Source organism: Prunus dulcis, chromosome 6, assembly GCF_902201215.1.
Source record: "Prunus dulcis chromosome 6, ALMONDv2, whole genome shotgun sequence".
Taxonomy (NCBI): Eukaryota; Viridiplantae; Streptophyta; class Magnoliopsida; order Rosales; family Rosaceae; genus Prunus; species Prunus dulcis.
In genome coordinates, this window is record NC_047655.1 from 8,141,506 (window position 1) to 8,164,384 (window position 22,879).

At 35.3% G+C, this 22,879-nt stretch overlaps 2 protein-coding genes across 2 annotated transcripts; one reads left to right on the top strand and one right to left on the bottom strand.

The window, feature by feature from the left end:
* The first annotated feature begins 9,805 nt into the window (after window positions 1-9,805).
* LOC117633180 (protein enabled homolog) lies at window positions 9,806-11,493 on the top strand. The gene is made up of 2 exons (XM_034366889.1): window positions 9,806-10,148; window positions 10,373-11,493. The coding sequence occupies exons 1-2, from the start codon at window positions 10,089-10,091 to the stop codon at window positions 11,129-11,131; spliced, it is 819 nt and encodes a 272-aa protein (XP_034222780.1). The 5' UTR covers window positions 9,806-10,088; the 3' UTR covers window positions 11,132-11,493.
* Window positions 11,494-14,011: 2,518 nt separating this feature from the next.
* LOC117632347 (DNA ligase 1-like) lies at window positions 14,012-22,620 on the bottom strand. Its single transcript, XM_034365794.1, has 17 exons — window positions 21,687-22,620; window positions 21,162-21,278; window positions 20,370-20,471; window positions 20,172-20,288; window positions 19,678-19,908; window positions 19,499-19,593; window positions 18,898-18,985; window positions 18,409-18,540; window positions 17,410-17,522; window positions 16,967-17,068; window positions 16,819-16,880; window positions 16,483-16,554; window positions 16,306-16,379; window positions 16,151-16,207; window positions 14,789-14,866; window positions 14,592-14,669; window positions 14,012-14,505 (listed from the first exon to the last, which is right to left on the bottom strand). The coding sequence occupies exons 1-17, from the start codon at window positions 22,467-22,469 to the stop codon at window positions 14,434-14,436; spliced, it is 2,373 nt and encodes a 790-aa protein (XP_034221685.1). The 5' UTR covers window positions 22,470-22,620; the 3' UTR covers window positions 14,012-14,433.
* Between the last annotated feature and the right edge of the window lie 259 nt (window positions 22,621-22,879).

The window sequence follows — 22,879 nt, forward strand, 5'->3', positions numbered from 1 at the left end:
TTCAACATAAAGATCCTCACTTTAGGTACCTTTTAGATGATCGAACTAGATGCAGGGGCGGAGAAGATGTAGGGGTTGAAGATGAAGATGCGTGCAAACTGTTTTATGCTATATATATAGCAAAAGGTAGAGAATGATGAAACATTCAAAATATCATAAAATGTCATTGGTTAATACAAACATTAAGAATTCAAATTATTAATTAAATGAGGATAATATGGTAACTTTACACTTTTTCATATTTTTTTAAAAAATTATTAAAAGAAATAACATATAATGAATCTTTTTTTTATGGAACACAACTACCCATTATCTTTTTTAATTCTAAAATAAATTTAAATTTTTTTTTAAAAAAAAAGAAGTGCGTGCGGAGGAGAGGCTAGTTTTAATATATTTATAATTAAAAAAATTAATGTTGAAGTGAGTTAACAGAGCTAAGGTAGTGTTAAGTTGTTTGTCACATGTCACAAAACTAAGGAAGAAACAGGAGGCACAGGAAATTTAGTAACAGGAAAATTGGACTCTTGTAAGCAAAACTAGCATATTATCATAATTGATTGGTTTCTTTTGCTTTATATTCAAACCGACTTGAAGTCATGTTCGCTTGAACTTTGTCTATGTCAAATTATAGCTATTCATTGCCAACATGCAAACATTGAGCCTTTGATCCATAATTTTTATCAAATTTGCTCACCAAATGATATGTTAGTGCACATTTTAGGATTTCTCTTGCTAGAAATAAATGAGGTCTATGATCCATAATTTTTATTAAATTTGCTCACCAAATGATATGTTAGTGCACATTTTAGACTTTCTCTTGTTAGAAATAAATGAGGTCTAAAGTGACAAAAACAACTGAGCATGTAAGTTTTTGTATTCACATATTTTTATATTAAAATCTTATAATTATAATATGATATTATTTTTATAACGCGTAAACAACTGTTTGTAACACAACTCATTTTTCGAATTGACCCTTGCGTAACCAATATATGTGATGGACAAGTGTATCTTGGATCAGATTTTACCTGCAATATAAAAAGAGCTCAAATTTTAAAAGGCCTCGTGAGCAATTTAGGCCATGGACATGATCTATGGAGTATCTTATGTATGTATGGACATGCATGGGCTCCACAAATCCCAATGCACAAACAAACATCTTTTCTCCCTGAGAATTTAGAAACCATATTGGGCCACGTGGCGCAATCCAACTAAACTCTAACTGCGAATCGGAGCGGGCTCTCTTTCACATGCAAGCAAAAGAGCAAGAGAAGAGGACAAACGGGCCGTCATATTATCAGATTTCGAGACCTCAAAAACGCGTTTAGATCACGGACTGTTTAGATATTTGCAAATTTAATTTAATTTTTAAAAAAAAATTGCACCCAAAATTCTACACCTTTCTTTCATAAAGTAATTGAGCACTCAAAATTCTTATTGTATTAAAAGTATTTCCAAGTCGTACAACTTTATGTATACCTGCACACAATACTTTTGAAAAATATTTGACTATATTCAGCATTTCTTTTCTATTTTCTTATGAAATAGTCTCATACACTATCATATCAGAGTTTTGATTTGTTATGCAACATGCAATTTGGTGACTTTCAAATGATGAATAATTATCAACTGAGAGTTTAACAACATGACATGTCAGATGGTTCAACTTATTACTAAGCGTTCGTTGCATGTGTAATAAATACAGACTAAGACGTGATTAAAGTGTGCGCTCCAACGCACATCAAATTAGAAAAAAAATTCCGAAGAACCAATCTTAGCCCTAACCCACTCCCGTCACAACACATTCATTCCTATATGGTTCAGCTCACCCTAATGTTAGTGGTTGAGCTCGTCATCATATAGAGTAGCTTTTGATTGATCGATAGGGTAGCGCAATAAAAACATTAGTTGGATTGATTGGTAGGAGGTTTTCTATAAATTACCCTATTTCAAACTAGGTAAGCCAAATGAAAAGAAAGAATATAGTCACTTAACCCTAAATTTGGAGCTGTAAATAAATCCTCGGAATTATGGTAACAAGCTTTAACCTGGGACTAAATTTACTTAATTAAATTAATGTCACACACATAATAATAATAATAATAATAATAATAATAATAATAATAATAATAATAATAATAATAATAATATGAACTTAGTTGAAGCCTTTAACTTTTTGTATAACGACCGCTTGGGATTCCCAAGATCTGCAGAAAAAAAAAAAACATGATATGATTTGAGATGGAATTGACGACCCACCTAAAGACTAAAAGAAGGATACCTATGACCCATTTTTTAATCTTTAAATTTTCTTTGTGTTGATGGGACCCACACGCTTAAACAAAGTTGGCATCCATAATTTTCTAGGGTTTCATACCGACAGGTATTAGCCGTTAGGACCCCACAACTTGTGACTTAAGGCCCCAATGACTTTGTGTTACTTAGTGATGTATCCAATTGATTCAAACTAAATCAAGGCAATTCGAGCTTAATTTTACTTGATGTAACCCCCTAATTATATATGAAAATCCTGTGCTTACGTTTAGTGCATCAAATTGATTTGATTTGAACTCTGTTTCGTATAAGTTTTTCTATTTTTTCACTAAATTAGATCTCGTTGGTAAATTCGAATCATTTCAAGTTAGCAAACTTAACAAGAAAACTAAACCATTAATTAATTAAGATTGTGTACTAGAGGCTTCCTAAGCAGTCAATTTCTTGTGACATAAGGATGAATGCAGAAAATTCTTTTTGGGTACGAATGACTGTTGTTAGTTAACAAGGTATATGTTTGTAGTATCCTTATTTTGCCTTTTACCAAACACAAAATTCCCTCAACTGCCTTCAAAAGAAATTCGTTAGTTCTTTATGAAGCTTTAGAATCACTTTGATGCAATTTGCCTGCAATATATCCAAACACAACTTTTAAAAGAGACAACCTTAAATTACCCTCTTTATATAAACGTAGTTGTGTGCCTGTTGATGTATAAATTTATCTTCTTATCCATTGTAAAATTATTATTAACCTTTCAACAATGAACTCAAGTTTGGTCCAAATGGTAGCTTAAATTTGTAACCTGAATGGATGGGAAGCTCCACTACATGCCTTTTTGGTTTGGAAATTGCAAGCATATTGCTCACCTTGTAGGCTTATGAGGGGTTCAAACTCATTAGCAGAGCCACTACAAAATTTACACTAGAATTGTGCTCTCCATGTTGCCAACCAGATCATACCCTTTGGATCAAGCCATTTGCTTGTTTGCTTGTTTGATTTACAAGGCATTGCAAGTAAGATAATGTGGGGCCCAAGTGTAAAATCTGGAAGATGGGTCCTACCAAATATTTTGTGTTGGAGCTGGTGCTCATGCTCTGGTACAGTATATATAAAAATATAAAAAAATAATATGTATTTATATATTGGTGGATTTATCTTAGTATATATAATGCATGTTTATGTTGGTAAAAGTAATATTGTAATGATATTTCCTGTCTGCTCTTTTTGTCTGTGAGGAAGACTTTCCTTAAAGATTTCTGCATTCTGCTGCAGAGAGAGGAACTACATTGGGAGTCTCAATTCGCAAGCTACTATCTATGGGTATGGGAATATATATTTGGTCCTGATGCTATATTCCTTAATTGGCATAATTAATTTAATTATTGGTATTATGACATCTTTATCATTGTTATTATTATTTCATAACATGCCTGCGTGAGAGACAGAGAAAAACAACACTCAAGTTTGTGGCTTTGACACCCTTTCTTTACTTATCTTTTATGTGTTTTTTAAGATGCTAATTAAGCTGCATGCTCATAGCCATATGGTTTAGGGGGAAAAGAACATTATGCTTTGGCTCCTCAACATAACACATTAATTGTAATGTACATATAGGGACACATGATTAGTTGCCAAAACATGAAGCCCCCCACCCATTCTTGTTGGTTATCCGTTATTCGTTTAGATTTGTGTTTAAGATTATATGTGTTATTGTGCTTTATATGTACGAAACTACAAATATCAATCATTTTATTAAAGAGAAAATTTAAACAAAATATTTATCGGGAGCCGTTGATCCAATAAGGTTCCTGTAATCCACAAGAACGAGAATGACAAAGACAAATTCAGCAGCAACCCTGTCCTCTTGCCATCTATTCATGTCACACATGTAACAAGTCCATCAAAATCTTGGGGAGCAATAGTATCATAATTATGTGTATACCCTACTACCCTCACCTCACCTTTCTTCAAGTTGTGAAAGAGTGGAAAAGTTGGAAGGTGTCCATGGTCTTTTAGTTGGTCTGTCTGATGCTTAAGTTTGCAGCTTCCTAGGGCATCGGACAATAGATATGCAGCCAAAGATAGTCGCACCACAGATGGGACATAAAGGTTCGGCGCCCCATCTTAGATATTCTTTTTTGAAAATTTGGGTTATTATCATGGAATTTTCCATCTCCCCTTTATCGATATTTAAAAACTAATATTTTCTTGAACTTCTTGTATATAAAATTAATCAAATCAATACTCTAATATCCCACAAAACATAATCAACATATCATAATTTATGATGATGACTTCAGTGCTCCAGACCGTACACGTGTATGCATATATATAGACTTGTGTATTGAAAAAATATTTTCAGGCAAGAGAGAGTCTTGAATTAGTCAAATGGAAGCCTCCATCCTTTCTTCCAAGGAGGACTTTAAATTATTATCGTGCAGCAGGGTTTCTTTCTTTCTTCACCTTTCTTCGGGCAAATGCCAAATATTGGTGGGAAAGTTTGGTTACCAGCTCCCTTTTCTGACCAATGAGACTGTATGAAAGCAGCTCACTTGACTATATTTCTATACACCCACATAGGAGACAGTGAGATATACGTTAGGAAAATGTATGACAACAAATATAGGGGTTCTTCGATATAAGTTCAAAATTCTTAATCGTCATTCGGTTTAATCCACATTTTTTTTGCTGTAATTTTGGGTTCATTGATTTTTTTTAATTTTTTCATATGTACCTAACACAAAAGTAGTATACTCTACTATTATACCTGATAAACATGTAGATTTTAGATAACATGTGTGGATTTGAGTGATACAAATAGTAAAATGCCTCAACAAAAACATGGGAAAAATAGGGAAAACTAGAAGATAATTAACTATCAAGAAACAAAGGAATCGAAAATGATGTGGGGGGAAACACAAAACCCACTTTTGTTAATGGTTAATTGCATCGTAAGTAAAGATATTAGGTGGGAATGAACTTTACAGCAACAAAAACGTGAACAAAAAAATAAAAATGAGCTAAATCAAATCAAAAGTAAAACAATGAGGAATTGTATTATCAAAGAAGAAAACAAACAAACAAACAAAATCAGTGAATAACAAAAGCTGTGGCAAAGAGTAAAAGAATATTTATGTACCTTGTGTACAGGTTGCCATAGTGCAAGAATACAAAGCCACAACAGGCCAACGTTCATATAGGAGCATGACTAAAATATAATAGCCTATTTCAAAATTTATAAGAGACGTGATTTGTGGCAGTATTTTATGTTTATCTCATTTTGAAAATATCATCATTATTATGACAAAAATTAATTTCTTACCTTATCTAATTTTTAGGGTCATGATGGGAATAACAAAGTAATTTAAAAATGAAAAAAATAATATGTAAATATCAAAAAATAAAAAAATAAAAAAAAAGAATGTAATCATGCGCGACACAAAAGTCAAAGGACTTATATCAACAACAACAAATACAAGAATTGCATCCAACTTCTGTTTTCGATTTTGGATTTATACTGAATTTTGTATAAAAGGTATGTATGCCTGTTTTAGGCCTTTATGGTTTCACTATGGTTGTCAAGAAATGCACATGCTTTGATTGCTTGGCCTTTCAAGTCAAAGATGTTCATCAAACCATGATTCCTAGTTATCACATAATTGGGTTTTGTCAAACAAGACATGCTATTTCTCCTTCTTAATTCCTTTTTCTTTTTTGGGCATTGGACGTATATGCTCTTTTCTACCTAGCTAGCTAGCTAGAAAGACTAACAAAACCTTCTTATAATATTCGTAACGAAATTCTTTTCCTTGTCCAAGAGTTTTTAGAACTGAGAATGAATACGGTAAGCAAACGAGTCGATTTTAGACATAATTAAACACAATTATATTGATATGGATTGACTAAGTACAATCTCATAACAGGTTACACGATCTTAAAAATAAGCATTTAATCATACTATAATTGAACAAGAATTCACCTATTAAGTTGGAGAGCAAGAATATTATTGTTTCGAAGGACAGAAAAAGAATTCCAAGTAGTATTCCATGGACAAAAGAAGCAGATGAGGCATGAGACGACCGCAAGGATATGAGTACAATTTTGAAACAAATTGTTTAACCCACGAAAACAAAAATTCTCCCTAATTTCCAAGTAAAAGTTAAAGAATCTTACCTAATATCAGCTTTTAAATTACTTCAATATGACTTCATATTAAAATATTAATAAAACCAAATTTTAATCAGAGGACTAGTCAGTTTCTAGATTCTTTATGCTCTTACTATTCAGACAAAACCTCTCCTCTGCTTTGCGGAATGATAATCATATAAAAGCTAGACTTTGTGGTCTCAGGTCAAATAAAATGCTTCCACGTGGCAAGCATTTTTCAGTAAACAATTTAGAGCGTGGCAATTAAGACCGTAATTTTGTTTGTGCTTGTACCGTGGTTATACCTCTGATTTCTCAAATATTCATAGGAAAAGGAAAATTTAAGGTAAGCAATTCAAATACAATCAATTCAAGAGTGAACTTAAGAAGAAAATATTGATTGCAGGTAAGGCAGCCCACGTGCAAAAATATATATATATATATATATATGAAAATTTTAATGAACTTAAAGTCGTCGCTTCTTTAGATATTGAATTTGAAACTTCTAAATATATTATGTAACGAGACTATGAACGAAAATCGTACAAATAAATATAATTTGACTTAATTAATTATCATAGCTGATATCATAACATGTAATTTGACTTAATTAACTAATACCATAACGTGTCAAACAAAATAGAATATGGTTTACTTCTAAGTTTTAACTCATGTTATATTTCATAAATTAAAGCCCAAGTTCTTTATTCGTAAAGCACTCAATATTTGATGGACGCACGTAGGGAGTTTTTTTTTTTTTTTCTTTCTTCCTAATCTTAAAATAAAATGAAACAAAATAAAAACTCACAAGAAAAGAAGTTGATATATTATAATGGTAAACGTATGTGTTACATTGTAATGTTTTATAATCATGCTGTTGACTTTAAAGGTAATTGGTTCGATAGTTAGTCAACTCTTTATTCGAACCAGTAAGGTCCAATAGGTGTTATGGTTAATTTTCTCTTAATTAAAAATGTAAAAAGTTACAAAAACTAGGGGCACATAATAATTTACCCCCAAAAAAAAAAAAAAAAAGTAACCCTAAATTCATTTGGGTGTTTCCGGGTACACCACAAGGATGGTTTAGTATCTAATAGACGTATGACATGTGGAATATTTACAATACAACTAGTCACATGTCATAAAAAGCAATGTAATAAGGTGGAGTGTGATTCTACATGTCATGTGTCTATTGGATGATACACTAGGGGTAAAGAATAATTTACAAAAAACAAATGTAACCCTAAATTCATTTGGGTGTTTTCGGGTACACAACATATATGGTGTACTATCTAATAGACGTATGACATGTGGAATATTTACAATACAACTAGTCACATGTTATAAAAAGCAATGTAATAAGGTGGAGAGTGATTCTACATGTCATGTGTCTATTGGATGAAACACTAGGGGTAAAGAATAATTTGCAAAAAACAAATGTAACCCTAAATTCATTTGGGTGTTTTCGGGTACACCACATAGATGATGTACTATCTAATAGACGTACGACATGTGGAATATTTACAATACAACTAGTCACATGTCATAAAAAGCAATGTAATAAGGTGGGGAGTGATTCATGTCTTGCGTCTATTGAATGATATACTAGTCACGTGGTATATCCGGAACATATAAAAAATTCTTCTTTTATAGGGGACGCTAGCCATTGTTAGGTTTTGGCTAAAACATTAATGAGCCTTCTTTCTCTCAAGTTTGCACATGTATGGTAAGGGATGATTCAATTTTGGTTTAGTTTGGTTTAAATTTCAAGCACACACGATTTGTATTGGTTTGGTTCATTGAACTAAACTAGTTTTTATTTGATTTTAGTTCAATTCAGAATTACATATTTTTACTATAGAAATCAAACCGCTCGAAATGATTTCGTTTGGCCAAGTGTAATGGTATCTTCAGCCATTCATACACTTTTCACTTGTCAGAGCATTTTCAGCAGCTAAGGCTGGGCTCGGGCTGGGGGGGGGTGGTTTGGGCAAAAAAGTGGTTTCCAGCAACAAAAGCAAGCCCGGGCAAATGGTGGGACCCAGCAGACTGGGCTGGCCCGAGGGCAAGGCTGATGTCAGCGTGCTGACATCACGTCGACGTCAGCCCTGCATCCAAATTTTTTTAAATCGCCCACGTGGCGCGCGCTAGGCTCTCCGATCATATTTTGTCAAGCAATCCAACGGTAGCAAATGTTTGTGCAATAAAAAAAATGAAAAAAAATGGATAAAAATTTAAAAAATACCAAAAAAATTACTGATTTTTTTTTTCTCTATACCTTATTTCCATTTTCAACATTTAAGTAAATGTCTTTGTCCTTTTACTTTCATTTATTTTTATATTACTCAATTTACTTAAGTTTACAATGTAAATAAAGAAGTACCCCCAATTTGGATTCAAATAAAAATACTAGAAAATCAAATTCCCACCAAATCAAAATATGAAAAATCGGTTTTAGTACAAAATACGATTTAGGCTAAAATGGATGGCTCATTATGTCAATATATACTTCATATTAAAATTCTATAAAATCAAGTTTTCTTATTTGATGTGTAAGGAATAAAAGCCGCCAAAAATTATATTGAGAAAATGATTATTCCGAAAAATCATTTTTTGCACCTCCGCTACAAAAATTCTGGGTCCACCAGTGTCTATAAATACCAATAAATACTCTTCACTTTTAACACCAAATCCTCATACTTTTTTTTTCTTCCTATAAATACCAACCAATACAACTAATAAAATAAAATCATATCCAAAAATATTATTCAATATGAATAGTATTGACACGTAGGAACCCAAAAATATTATCCGAAAATATTATCCAAATTAATTGTTTAAGTAAAAAAAGTTGTGGAAAAAACAAAAAAATGAATAGTATTTGCCATGGCAAAGGTCAACTGCTGGAAACACATTTTTTGCTGAGGGGGACTAGGGCAACCACTATTCAAGTGAATAGTAACTGCCATAGGGCTCCTCTTACCATGGCAAGGGACAAACTGTTGAAAATGCTCTCACATAACCTATTAGAATACTCATCAGCCATTTACCCAAAAATGAGAAGAAAAAAAATAGAAAAATAGAAAAAAGAAAAGCAAAACTCATAAACTAGTGTGTCTTATCAAGTCTTTTTTTTTTTCCTTTTAAAATTATAATTACCTTTAAGATATAGGGGTTAAAGGCTGTTCAGAAATTTTGATGTCAAATTTCTTTCCCATATTTGTGCAAGTGGCTAGAGAAAAGTAAAACATAGCAAGACTGGTTTTTTTTTTTTTGGTTACTCCCGCTTTTTTCGCTGATTTACGATTCCCCGCGCTTGTTTGTGCGACAGAGAGTCTAGAGAGAGTCATAGCCATTAGGCATTAGGCTTGGCTTGGCTTGGTACCAAAAGAAAAGACTGACTGATGGCTCTGGGAGAGAGAGAGAGAGAGAGAGAGGAATTGGCCTTTTGTGCTTTTGTCCAACCCCCTCTCAGTGAGAAAAAAAGCAACAAAGAACAGAAGAAAACAGTGACGTGAGGTACTTGTTATAAGAGCTAGAAGAACCACTCAAAAACCCCACATCTCTCTCTCTTTCCCTTTCTCACCTCTTTTTCTTCTTCCTCTCTCTCGCTCTCTCAATTCACTTTTGGTTCTCTTCTTCACACCAGAGTAGCAGCAACAACAGCATGGACAACCAGCGCAGCGGCCCTCTTCTTAGCAGCTGGCAATACTACTGCCAAGGAAAGGTAAAACAAACAAGCAATTTTCTTAATTTTGTCAGCTTCAGAGGGTTTTTGTAAATTGTAACTACTTGTTTACTTTTGTCCTTCAAATTGCACAATGGGGTTTCTCTTCACTTCAATTTGAGACCTAACTTTCAATTTTATGGGTTTAGTTGGGATTTTATTTGCAAATTGAGGGGTAAAAAGTTACATGGTATTTGTGTATTGACTCTGTTTGGATCATACAGAGCATGGAAGAGTTGAGGCATACCCTTTTGTACACAACTGTGGAGCTGGAACAAACAAGGGTTGCAGTACAGGAGGAGCTAAGAAAGAGAGATGATCAATTGTCTCATCTCAAAGATCTGCTTAACAAAGCTATCAGAGAGAGAGATGAAGCACAAGACAAATGCCAAAGACTTCTCCTTGAGAAGCTCCTTCTCCAACAGCAGCAGCAGCAGCAACAACTCCAACTCCAACTCCAACAACAGCAGCAGCAGCAAACAGCTCCTCTGTCTGGAATTTCAAGCATTGAAGATGAACCCAGAAGGGGAATTGACTCCAACAATGGCTTTTCTTCCTCAGATTGTGAAGAAAGCATTGTCTCCTCTCCAGTTCTTGACCCAATTCAACCAACCCAGTTGCCAGCAGGACCATCTGTGCCACACCAAACAGTGGAGCTAGTGCCTGAGAAGCCATTGCCTGAAAAAGGCAAGCTTTTGCAGGCAGTCATGAAAGCTGGTCCACTGCTTTCAACCCTTCTCCTGGCTGGACCACTGCCTCAATGGAGACACCCACCACCACCACTTGAGTCCTTTGAAATTCCCCCTGTGACCATTCCTTCACCACAACCTCCATTGCCCACACAGATCATCCACCAAGACTCCTCCTTGATTAACATTAATGGCTGCAACACCAACTGTGGCATAGTCAACAGGAAAAGAGCCCCCTGTGACGGCTCTGACTCTCCTTCAGAGACCAAGTTCCAAAGGGTTGCTCTTCACTGACTACTGCAGCAGCTTTTTTACAGTTTGATATTTATATAATTATAATTGAATACAACTAAAAGGTTAGTGAGGATGAGAAAAAAACCATGAATTTCAAGTGGGTATGTGACTGATCTAGCATTTGTACAGAGGATTGTTCTAGAGAAAAGAGGCAGCTATTTTCCAGATTAACTCAGGGAGAAACCAGTAAAAGAGTAAGAGAGCTTTGTTTTGTGGGGATTTTAATTTGTCTCTTTTCTTTTTGGGCCTTTCACATTTTAGTTTTGCTCCATGAATGTGAAATCGGACCTGATTTTTCCAAATTTGTTGTGGGATGTAAAATGTAACTTTGATACTAGTTCAGTAAGTTCATTCTGTTTGTTTGTGTGTGTGTGTGTGTGTGTTGTGTGAGGTTGAGGAGAGAGAAGCACAGAGAGAGAGAGAGAGAGATCACATCAAAACATTAAGATTATAGGTGTGGAGTTGTTGAGGTTAGAAGATGGGTATGGCCAACAACCAGAAAGGTTAAGAGCCTTGCTTGTCGGGTTGAGTGGAACCCAAAAATCAGAATCAGGATCTGCTACTGGTGTGATGTATGATTATAAATCTATAAATATTTTGAGGGAAGCATGATTGTTTTCAAGTCCAATCCCCCCCATGTTTCTCAACATCAATTTTTCCCTCCCCCCTTACTTTAATTCTTAATTCTAATTAACTAAACCCCTCTTCTTTTCCAATCTGCCCCCACTTACTTGTTTATGCCTTTATCTCTCAAAAGTGGAGCAAATTATTGCAGGCTATCCAACTTGCCAATAGCATTTCATTACTGCAAAACATACTCAGTTGACTTTGGAGTTACTAAATTCATTGGCAATGAGCAATGAGCAATGAGGGTAAAAAAAAAAAAAAACCCATTTTACTGTTCCAATCCAAGTGAAAATTCAGAACCAACACCAAGGTTGAAGTAAATAAAAAGGTAAAAATAAAAAGAAAAACCCAAGTGCAATCTTCCTTCAGTTATGCCATCATCAGATATCATTAGGTGAATTTAGTCATTTTGGTACATAGAAGTCGTTGAGCAATTTTGGTTCTATGCAGCTCATACAGTTCCAGTCCTTGTTTCTTTTAGGTCCACAAGTGACAAGACACACTATAATAGATTTTCACCAAGAAAAAAACAGGTTAACCAGAAAATTGTACATGCACATGCAGACATGTGCAAGGTTAAAAACCTTCCAAAGTCCTATTCTACAATAGCCCGGCCCATTCATGGAAATAAGAGTCATTCTAATTTTCAGTAAAATATGGCTCTTTTAAAAAATGATTATATATTTTGCCAACAAGATTTAGTCTAGTGGGAAATGACATTGATTTGCATATTAGTGGTTTCAAGTTCGAACTCCTATGGCATCATGGTAGTATGTGTGTATGTGTTAATCTCTCTCCCTCTATACTTTATACTACTACTGGTACTAAAAAAAATAATAATTATATTTCAATTAGTTTAGTTTAAGTTATGAGTTCTTTATTTTTGGCCTGTGAGCTATGAGTTCAAATATACAATTTGTACCAACATAGAATATCGGATCAAACTCTAACATATTGTAGTTGTGGTTAACAACTAGAACAAGAAAATTCCTTATAAGCCATAATGATTGTTACTTTATGGTCCATCTTTCGAGTCATCAATGATGTGACCTATCTTTGATAATGAAAGAGTTCTTTCAAGTGCAATTGATAGCAATAGGTTGCCCCTCAAAAATTTTGATAACAACACTGGTGTTATGTCTCATATAGTAATTCCAACTAACAAAAAGTTGGCAAGGTTGGCAAGTGTTCCAGCATCGTGAAGGTTTTTAAGTGGTAGCTAGTACAGCAAGCGTTGTAACAGCATTTATCCATGTGTCTGAACATTCGAATGCACGTCTTAATAAGTCTCGCAAACATATCTTGACAACTGGCCAAAGACTTAAACAATGTCGAAAGCAAAGCTCTATCCTGTAAGGGCTCGTTTGGTGCATAGTATTGGATTAGATGGGATAACTCCTTAAATTTAAGGCATTTTAAAGAAGAAATGAAATTTTTTTGACCAATTTGAAGGTAGAAGATGGATTACTCTCGGGAAAAAAAACTTGTCACAGCTAATCCCTACAAAAATGGTAGGATAACAAACACCAGCTTATAACTTGTAACTTCTAATCCCCAAAACGGAAAAAGGAATGCTAGCAACCTTCTTTCCTCCTTCAACATATCTCAAATTTAGTGGCATATCCAATCCAATATAATCCAATCCATTCCTAAACACCAAATGAACCCCAAAAGTAATTGAGCATAGACAAGGAAATTGAAACTTTCATCAGGAATAAGTGTAGGACTGGTGGATAACCCACGTGAGGTTTACGGAGGCAAATATGAAACCCAGAACTAGTTAGAATATTTAGGCCAAAAAATCCAAACCCAACAGCGGTGGCTACTTGATTTATTACTTGTTCAAGACGGCAGAAGCTTAAGGAATGGAAAGATTCAATGGTTCGATTGTGACCCACTTGACCAACAGCTCTTCGTTCAAAGGATTAAGACAAGACCTCCTCCCATCCTTTCAAAACTGGAAACGTCTTGTCTCTTCGTAATTATTAGAAATAGACTTCCACACCATTTTCTATACATTATACCTATGTGGTAGGGGTTGAAGGTTGAAGGTTGAGGGTTGATGCAGCCATGCAAGTAACACGGAGGAATTGTATTATTAGGCGCAAGGGCATGAAAAAGATGTAACGTGTAAATAAGACAACTGTATTTATGCAAAAATATGAAATGCAGACAAAATGTTTACTGTCAATATGTTAAAGAGTAGAAAGGATGACTCCGTAAGTTAATGTCAATATGTGTAGCTACTAGCTGTGGTGAAAATTCTCTCATCTTGTTGTTATCAACAGAATCACTGGCATTCAATTGAGACATGTCACAAATTATAAAAAACAAGATTAGTGTAGCTTAAAACATATAATATTCCTAAGTTGTGCTCATTAGAATTGCTAAGCCCATGACCCTTGGTTCAAGTGGTCAAGGGTACAGGATGAAACATTACCACTGATAATCTCAATGTTTGACTCCTCGGCATAGCTTCAGCCCTCTGGCACTATATTATTGGCGAACACGCTGACGGATGGCAACTGGGCCCTCATGCACTGGTTAAACCCTAATAGGCTTAAACTTATAAACATCACATTCAGATTACTCACATGGGCTGTACCAACAAGACTGCTGGTCTTTGCACATCAGACATCTCCAGAAATGAGTGAAATATAGCATAACTTTGCTCCTTAATCATCTTCGTTGTTGTCATCTTGATTGTTCGAACGAGTGTTAGCTTGAGCAGAATACATCTCAGCAACCTGAAGTTTCAAAGAAGTGTAAGAGAATGCATATTCATATGTATAATATTGAATCAAAATGATTACATAACCAGAGTTATCTTCACCTGCGCAGATGATGAGGCTTGCTCTGGAGGTTTATCTTCCCGAACACGAACAAGACGTGGAAATCGAAGAGAAATACCCTAATCACATGTATACATGGAATTAGAGGAAGAAAACACATCATCTAATTTGCATTCCACAAAGTGATAGCAAATAGAATTATACAATGATAAGTACAATAAAATAAAATCCAGTGAACCTTAATAGGATCCACTATGCCAACTGCGGCGCGATGAACAGGGCTAATAGTCAAGTCCGCAGCTTTCACTTCCCAAACCTGGGAGAAATTACACCACAGGCAATATGAGAAGATGCTGTATGTTACAAGTCTACCCCTTTCAAACAAAAGTTTAGATAGACCCACGTAATTTTCCACAATTGCATTTTTTGACAACCAACAAACAGAAAACTAGAAGTAATAAATTTCATTAGCCTTCTAACTGCCTAATCCAGAAACTTCCCATCAATAGAGATTGAAGGGGAAAAAGAACTTGACCTGACAGAGCTGCATAAGACCTATCAAAATTACGGTGCAACAAATTTAATTATATTTTAAAAATAAAAGTAAACTTTCCCTCGGTAACGCCAAATGCTCAGGAATTGAGTTCTGGCAAAACAGTTGCTAATTTGCTCAGTATATCACAGCATATTCTACCTGAATTATTAAGAAGAAAAGGGGGAGAAATGTCCACATGCATCTGTGAAGGTGAACAATATATTCTAATACAGCAAGAAAACACCACAAAATTTAATCTCGCATCTTTTTGGATCTTAAAAAAAAAAATGACAATCACGGTAAATCGAACAAATTGGTTCACATTTCACCTTTTTAACATTTTCGTCCAGATGAAGAATTCACTATTTTCCGAATGAAGATATGTCAATGTGCAAAGATACAAATAATGTTTATGACTACTGAGCCAACTTATTTTTCATTCATGCAAGATTTTAAGTTCTCAACTGTCGCATATAAAAAGTTTACTTTTACAAGCATGCCCCAGAAATTCTCTGAACTTTACAATGCTTAAAATTGCTGCTCCTCACACCATCTCTCCTGCTTATGCAGTTGCTCCTTTCCACAAATTTGTATTTTACCACTTTGACAGCCTCTTTAAATTGCTTGCCCAAATAAGTTTAAAATTATAGTGGACCTATCTCAACCCTTGGAAAAACTGTTAAAAAACTAATATCCATTAGGCAAATAATTTGAGAATAGCATCATTCCTGAAGTGAATTTTGATAAACGTTTACTTGTATTGAAGCAATATCCTATTAGGTCTACTATTTTCCCAACAGGTTCTACCTAAACAGCTTAAGAATCCAAACTACTTGGAGGAATCAACTAAACAATCCAGGAAGTGCTTACCTGAAAAATAATGTAAACTTCTTTGGGATTAGTTACATTTTAAAGGGGATTTTTTTTCTTTGTAAGCAATCAAGGGTCAAAAAACTTATAATCTCAATGTGGAAAAAAGAATTGGGTAACAAAAACTAAGCATGGAGGTAGTTCTATAAAAAAAAAAGTTTATGCACGGCAAACACAAAAGGCGATGGTTATTACCTCAGAGGCATCAAACCATACATCAGGATTCATTGTCTCTGCATAACGATAGTATGACTGCAATTGACAAGAACGTAAAAATTAGCAAGAGAAACCACAGAACCAAATACATAAACAGTCTTTTGTGGCAAAATCTAAGTGGAAGAAAAAAATACCTTAGGTTTGGGTATCACTTTAGTACGGAGACTGGCAGAACGTTCTTCAAGCATTGCTTCAGAGAATCCAGTGCCTGTAATGCATCAAGATATTAGGCAGACTGATCAGTAATAGGTAAAGGGACTTGGAAATCATAGTAAAGGCTGCCAACACATGCTTAAACAAATTGCACTTACCTATTTTACAAATGCTTTGAAACTCTTCATTGTTGCTATCATAACAAGCAAGGAGGAAAGCACCATAGACACCTAAGGAAGACCAGATCATTATTATCACCTCCCCCTTGTCTTTCAATTTAAAAATAAGATGGTGACAGTTTGAGGAAGAAGATAGCTGGGCCAATAAGATGAGGAGAAAAATGATAGATGCAAATGACCGGAAAACTTTTAAGGGCTTCCTTATTTCTTGGAAGAGAAAGAGGGGAGTTTTTTTAAATTAAATTCCACAGAAACAAACATTTGACCGGACAGTGCCTATTCATTCAACTGAAAATGATGTTTCATTACAGTTACCTGTACGTTTCCCCCGGCCATGGAAAGCAGCAATAGGTACCAAGTCTAGTGAGTCCCCAATACTGTATGTCACAGCAAGCCAATAAACAGAAATGAACAAAGCTTTATGAGGATTGCTAAAATGGAAAACACTTGACATATCACTTACCTCTCCATATAATCTTTCTTCAATTTCAGCCAGTTAAGTGACCGCTTTGAAGGCTCATAAGTAGCATCTTTGTTCAATGTTTTGATAATTAAACCCTCAGAACTGCAAGCCAGGATGAAGGAACAACATAAAAAGTAATGGTTTAATGAGGATAAACTTTTACAAATAAAAAATTAACTGGAAAGTATGTGACAGGCCAAAGTGCAAATGAACTAAAAACAAATAAATGCTACTCAACAAAACTGATTTTAGCAAGCTAAAGGGGTCTCTTCAAGCGTATATTACTATTATTATTTGCCACATTCATGAAATGTATTTGTGCAAAATTTGCGACCCTGCTGTAATACAAATGTATCATGAACACATTTAGGAAATTTGAACTACTCCATCAGAAGGATCATATCCACTTGTCTCTTGAAAAATCAAAAGCACGAAGTGTATACCTTGAATCAACTGCAGCATCAAGAAACTTTTGTATTTCTTCAATATCATTTGATGTTATTGCTGTGGCAAACTGAAAAAATCCAGCTTCTTCCACAAAAGAGTCATAAAGACTCTGCACAAGACACACAACCACATGTAAGAATATATTAGTACTTCCTCGTGAAATAATGGAACAAGAATGAACAATGGTCGGAAGACATTAGAAATCCAGAAATTTATTTGTATCAATGATACCTGCAACAGTAATAATGGTAGCACCTAAATTGAAAAGTTCAGTCAACAGGGCACCCTTCACATAATATCACTAAGATCAATATGAGTTAAGGATACTATCCAGCATAGATAGACACCCTTTTTCCGTCTTTTCTTGCACTTTGTTGTTCACTTTCATTAAAGTTTACTTTTTTATCCCATTCTAGACACATGAAACTAATACATAGAAATTGAAGTACTAGAAGTAAAGATCCAATAGCTCAACTCGTGAATAATACTACTGCCATTACTTTGCTACATGCACAAAAAACTTCTAAAATAAAACCTTTCCCCAGTATTTGGCAAGCAATAATTAACTTCTAGAATAATCCTTGTCAGCAGTATTTATTCCTAAAGGAAATGAGGGATGCCATTGCATGCCACACTACTCGCATTGGTTAGATACCAATCCAAACATTTCCCTGCTGCAAAAATTCAGGGAACCTATCAACATTTTGCCATCCACTATGGACATAAAGTAATTTCAAACTTAAGCGTGAATGGGCATGACGAAAATAGACAAACCAATTACCTCCATACATCCTGACAATTCAAGAAAAGGAAAAAAAGAGAGTATAATTTCGACATCAGTTTTCACTCCACCTACAGTAAATAATCAGAAAGACATGTTGCTCCAACTTGGCAATATAAATAATGAATTTCTAGAGAAGCACAATTACTCCTATCCAGAAGAAAAATAGCAGTAAATTCTAAAATCTAATTGAGAAGATAGAAAAAGAGTGTACCTCTCTACGAACTATCAGTTGTTCCTGAATTAGTGGTCGTCCATTAAGATACAACATGTCAAAAGCAAATATGCAGACATCGACCTTAATATCACTCATGGCCACATTTTTACGAGCTCTAGTGCTGAGTACCTGCCATGATAGTCTCTCATAAAGAAATTTTCTATCTTAACTCAACATCATCAGTAGTAAATACTATACCTGGTGTTTAAAAAAAATATATATATATATATATACAAACAAAATAAAATATATAAAAAAGTACTCGCACAAGAAGAATATACTCACACACATAATCACATATGCATACTATTCAAAGAAGTGGGGCTGGCAAGAGTCAAACTTTTGGTAGGTATGAGGGTAACTGCTCTTCCAAAATTTTATGATTTATATTATTACATTAGAAAATGCAATAATATAAATCATACAAATGTTTGAGATCTTTGTGAGACAATTACAAATCTGGAGTGGAATGTGAAAATAATTTACCTGGAAAGGAAGAATTTTCTGTTTTACACGGTCATAAGCAACCAATTCACAATCCAAAACAAATGACGTTACAGATGACTTCTTTAACCTGAAAGCTGACAGAAAGCATTAGCAACTGAAAAGTAAGCACAGTTGGTGTTTTGGATAACATGAAGCTGCAACCGTAGAGCTCTTTCATGATAAAAACTTTTCACAAGTTAACTAGTCAGATACAGATTGGAAAATTTCAAACCACAGATCGCCAGGCATTCATTTTATTACACTAACAGATGCCTTGACACCCATTTAGCAAGTCTTATTTTTCAGAAATATAAAATATTTAATTTTATTCAGTGCATTATGTATTATATGACATTAGTTACATTGATAGTGACATAGTAATAGAACATAGATCCCAAAAGCGGTTTGAAAATTTAATCAGTAACCAACCAACTCTTTTACACATCACTTTTTGTTGGCACACCAAGAATTGCACAACTGATGGAATTACATGAAGATGTCAAAATATGGAACTTTTATTCTAGAGCACCACACTCCCTCAGATATTCTCACACCTAAATTCAATATGAAGTACCATATACAACCAAAGATAGAAGTCTACCTCGACACTGCAACAACAACATCAGGGAACTTTCCAGTGTTTCGTTCAGCATTTCGACTGTATATCTCAACAGAACCATCATCCATGTAATGTATCTGTAAGGGATGAGCATGTTACGGCACATAATATATCACAGGCGGAACAAAATTACATGTTGGATTTCAACTAGATGGTATAACCTGGGCACGTTCTCCATCATACTTGTATTCACAGGTGTATTCTGTATCCTGAAACTTCTGTACAATCTCAGATACACCTTTAGTTGGCTTTGCTAGCATAGGTCCAACTGGGACACCCAAAGTAAAGCTACATGTCTTCGGAAGATTCCACACACCACCACTTAAAAGGGCAGGGATGATTTTATCGTAATCAGGAAGTAGAGAGTACACTTGCTTAACAATCTTTGCAGCCTGATCAATCAAAATTGTAAAGAACTTATGACAAGAAAAACAAGAAACCACCAACACAAATTCAGCTCAGCTTGTATATATTCTCACAAATATCAAGAATAATGGTATAATAGCCAAAGGTCTTTGACACAAAAGATTCTGAACTCATAGTGCACTGCTAATTCAGTTTTAGGTAAAAAAATTCAGTATCCAGAAAATCTGATGGCAGGAAGATTCAGTATAAGTTATAAATCTATCATTTGACCCGACGAACCTAAACAGACCTCTTCTATAGGACTCTGAATATGAGAAGGTGGTGTAGAATGTTTTTCAGCATGCACTGCAGCATGTCCCAATGCAGCTAAGAGAGTCTGCTCTGCCAACCCAATTCGCAACTTTGTCTACAAGAGAAAACCACTTAAACCTTACAATAGGCTAAAAGGAGTTAACAACTGAAATCTAGTATGTGATCAAACTGCAACCTGAAGTAAACGGATCAGATATTGAGGTTCACAATCAGTGGCAGCAACAAGAAGTGCCTTGATATGGTTCTTTTTCTTCTCCTGACTATCCTTCCCAGATTCCTATTAAATTTCAAAAGCACGGGGCAAGTTAATTACAAAATCAGTATCGTAGAGTATAAAAAATTTAATCCCTCCACAAACTCTTCATATTTCCTGCCCCACCAGTAAATTTAGTGTAAAATGATCTAAGAGAAAACAATTCACCAGCTAATTACATTACATAGAGTACTTTACACTACAAAAGAAAAAAGAAACTCTCATTCATAAACTACATGACGAAAAATATGTTAATGCATGTACCAAAAAACCCCCCTTTTAGCTTCCATAAGGCATAATTTGAAATAAAAATAAAACAAAAAATACAGGCCTTCTAGAAAGAAAAAACTGCTTCCAAAGCAAAAGTAGTTTGACAAGGAAAGAAACAGACAAGCATGGGTGCCGAGGCCTTGGAGGCAATTAATAAGCTATACTTATGAAGGGCTTTGATCACCACGACATTTGACACTCCCACATTGTTTTGCAAGTGGGATAACTTCCCAACACAATGCATATATAAAACGTAGATATAAAGTCCAAAGTATCATTGCATGGAGTGGTAAAAGGTTAGAGTACTAGACCCAAAAACGAAAAAAATCAATTGAGGAAACAAAATTGTACTTACCAAGTCCAGTTTCCTGTAAGACAAAAAAAAGCATCCAAATCAATGTATATTAAAATAAAGGATTTTAAGTTTGGAAATATGAAGATCACCTTAGCAAGTTGACGAAATGTACTGAAAACCTTGGTGACAGTTAACGAATCAGGCTTGCGCATCATAGATTGAGATGAACGGCTTGCTTTTGCAACAAGACCCAAATCTCCCAATTCCTATCAATGTGAACCCCAATTATCATTAGAGGAAAGAAAAATGAAATGCAGTCATAAACAAAAAGTTAAACACTGTTGAATAACAAATCCTACATAAATCAGACAAGTTCCAGGAAGATTTGAAAGAAAGAATGCATGTGATGGGACATCAACTAAAATATAGCCCTTGAACCATCATAGAACAAAGGACTTACACATCCTCAAAAAATTTCAATGCAACCTCACTCGATAAAGAACGAAATAAATCAACAAAATTCGAGCAGAGCTTTATTAACTTTCTTGTTCTTTCATCCTCCTACATTATATGATGGACTAGATTGTGCATAAACAACAACCACATTAATGATTGATCACACAAAACTCGATACATACTCAATAAAAAACGCACAAAACCCACATGGAAAATACCTTGTATTGTTTCTTAACATGTGCTTCAGTCCTCCCACAAGCCTCTGCAAGCGCCTTGATAATCGAAGCATCCCCAATTCCAAGCTCCAATCCCTCATGCGCCGGCGCAATCCGATTTGCTGCCAGATAAACCACGGGCACCAAATCCTCAGGCGTGGTGTGCATTACAGTCCTCAACAGGTTACACACTATATCCGTGATCACAATCCGACCCGTCTCGTTAGCAATCAAATCAAAAGCCAAACAAACAAACGCAAACGGAACCCTCTCGCCCTCGCCCCAATTCGCCATCAATTTCGGGTCAAAGTCGCCGGCTTTCTTCTTCAACAGAGCGATTCTGCTCTTCAATTCCGCCGTCCGCTCCTGAGCACCTGCCGCCGCGCACACTTTTTTCGCGAGGGGAACCACCTGGCCGCCATTACTAGAACTTTCTAGAGCTTCTTTGACTTCCTTGGATTCTGGGGCTTGGGTTGGAGTGCCATTTTCGGGTTTCAATAGCAATTGGGGGTTTTCAATAGGGTTAGGTTCTAGGGTTTTTCGCTTCTTGGAGGGTGAAGCTTGGGGCTTTTTTTTGGCGGCGGCGGCGCGAGCGCCGGACATGAGAGCGTCGAAGGCGGAGGGGCGAGAGGACATGGCGCGAAGATTAGGGTTTTTCGGGGAGAGGGAAATGAGGGTGAGAGAGAGAGAAGAGGGTTTGGAGCGGAAGAGAGAAATGGAGGTGCTGAGATGGTGGAGAGAGTGTGGGCGTAGGCAATAGCATGAACACAGTGATCGGGAGAGCATCAAATGGAGAAGAATTGGGGGAAAATAGTGGGTGTTCTGGACAAAGGTCTGAGAGAGTGAGACTGAATATAGAAATGGCGGGAAGGATTAAGGTGCTTGCTTAGCTATCAAGATTCAAGAACAAGATTTTCTTTTTCTTTTTTCGTTTAAATAATTATTTTGTCTAAGCATAAGAACAAGATGTTTTGTTTACAGCTGCTTTTTATTGGGTTAATCTACAAAGCTTGTTACACAAGATGCTTTAAGTTTAACTTATAAAATATTATATTGTTAAAAAAAACAAAAATCCTAGCCCCCTTTCTCTCAAAAAACACTGTTAGAGCCTTTTTCATTTTGAGGGGGGAGAAAGCCGTTGTTCTTCCCCCCTCTCCCCTCTTCTCTTCCTCTCTTCCTCCTTTCACATCTTCCCC

Bases quoted from the DNA above. Each gene is read 5' to 3' on its own strand.
- LOC117633180 (XM_034366889.1), top strand. From the start codon at position 10,089: ATGGACAACCAGCGCAGCGGCCCTCTTCTTAGCAGCTGGCAATACTAC. The intron at 10,149-10,372 runs GTAAAACAAACA...TGGATCATACAG, and splicing joins AATACTACTGCCAAGGAAAG to AGCATGGAAGAGTTGAGGCA.
- LOC117632347 (XM_034365794.1), bottom strand. From the start codon at position 22,469: ATGCTCTCCCGATCACTGTGTTCATGCTATTGCCTACGCCCACACTCT. The intron at 21,279-21,686 runs GTATTTTCCATG...TCACATTGATAG, and splicing joins ATGTTAAGAAACAATACAAG to GAATTGGGAGATTTGGGTCT. The intron at 14,670-14,788 runs GTTCACTGGATT...ACATGTGATTAG, and splicing joins GCATAGTGGATCCTATTAAG to GGTATTTCTCTTCGATTTCC.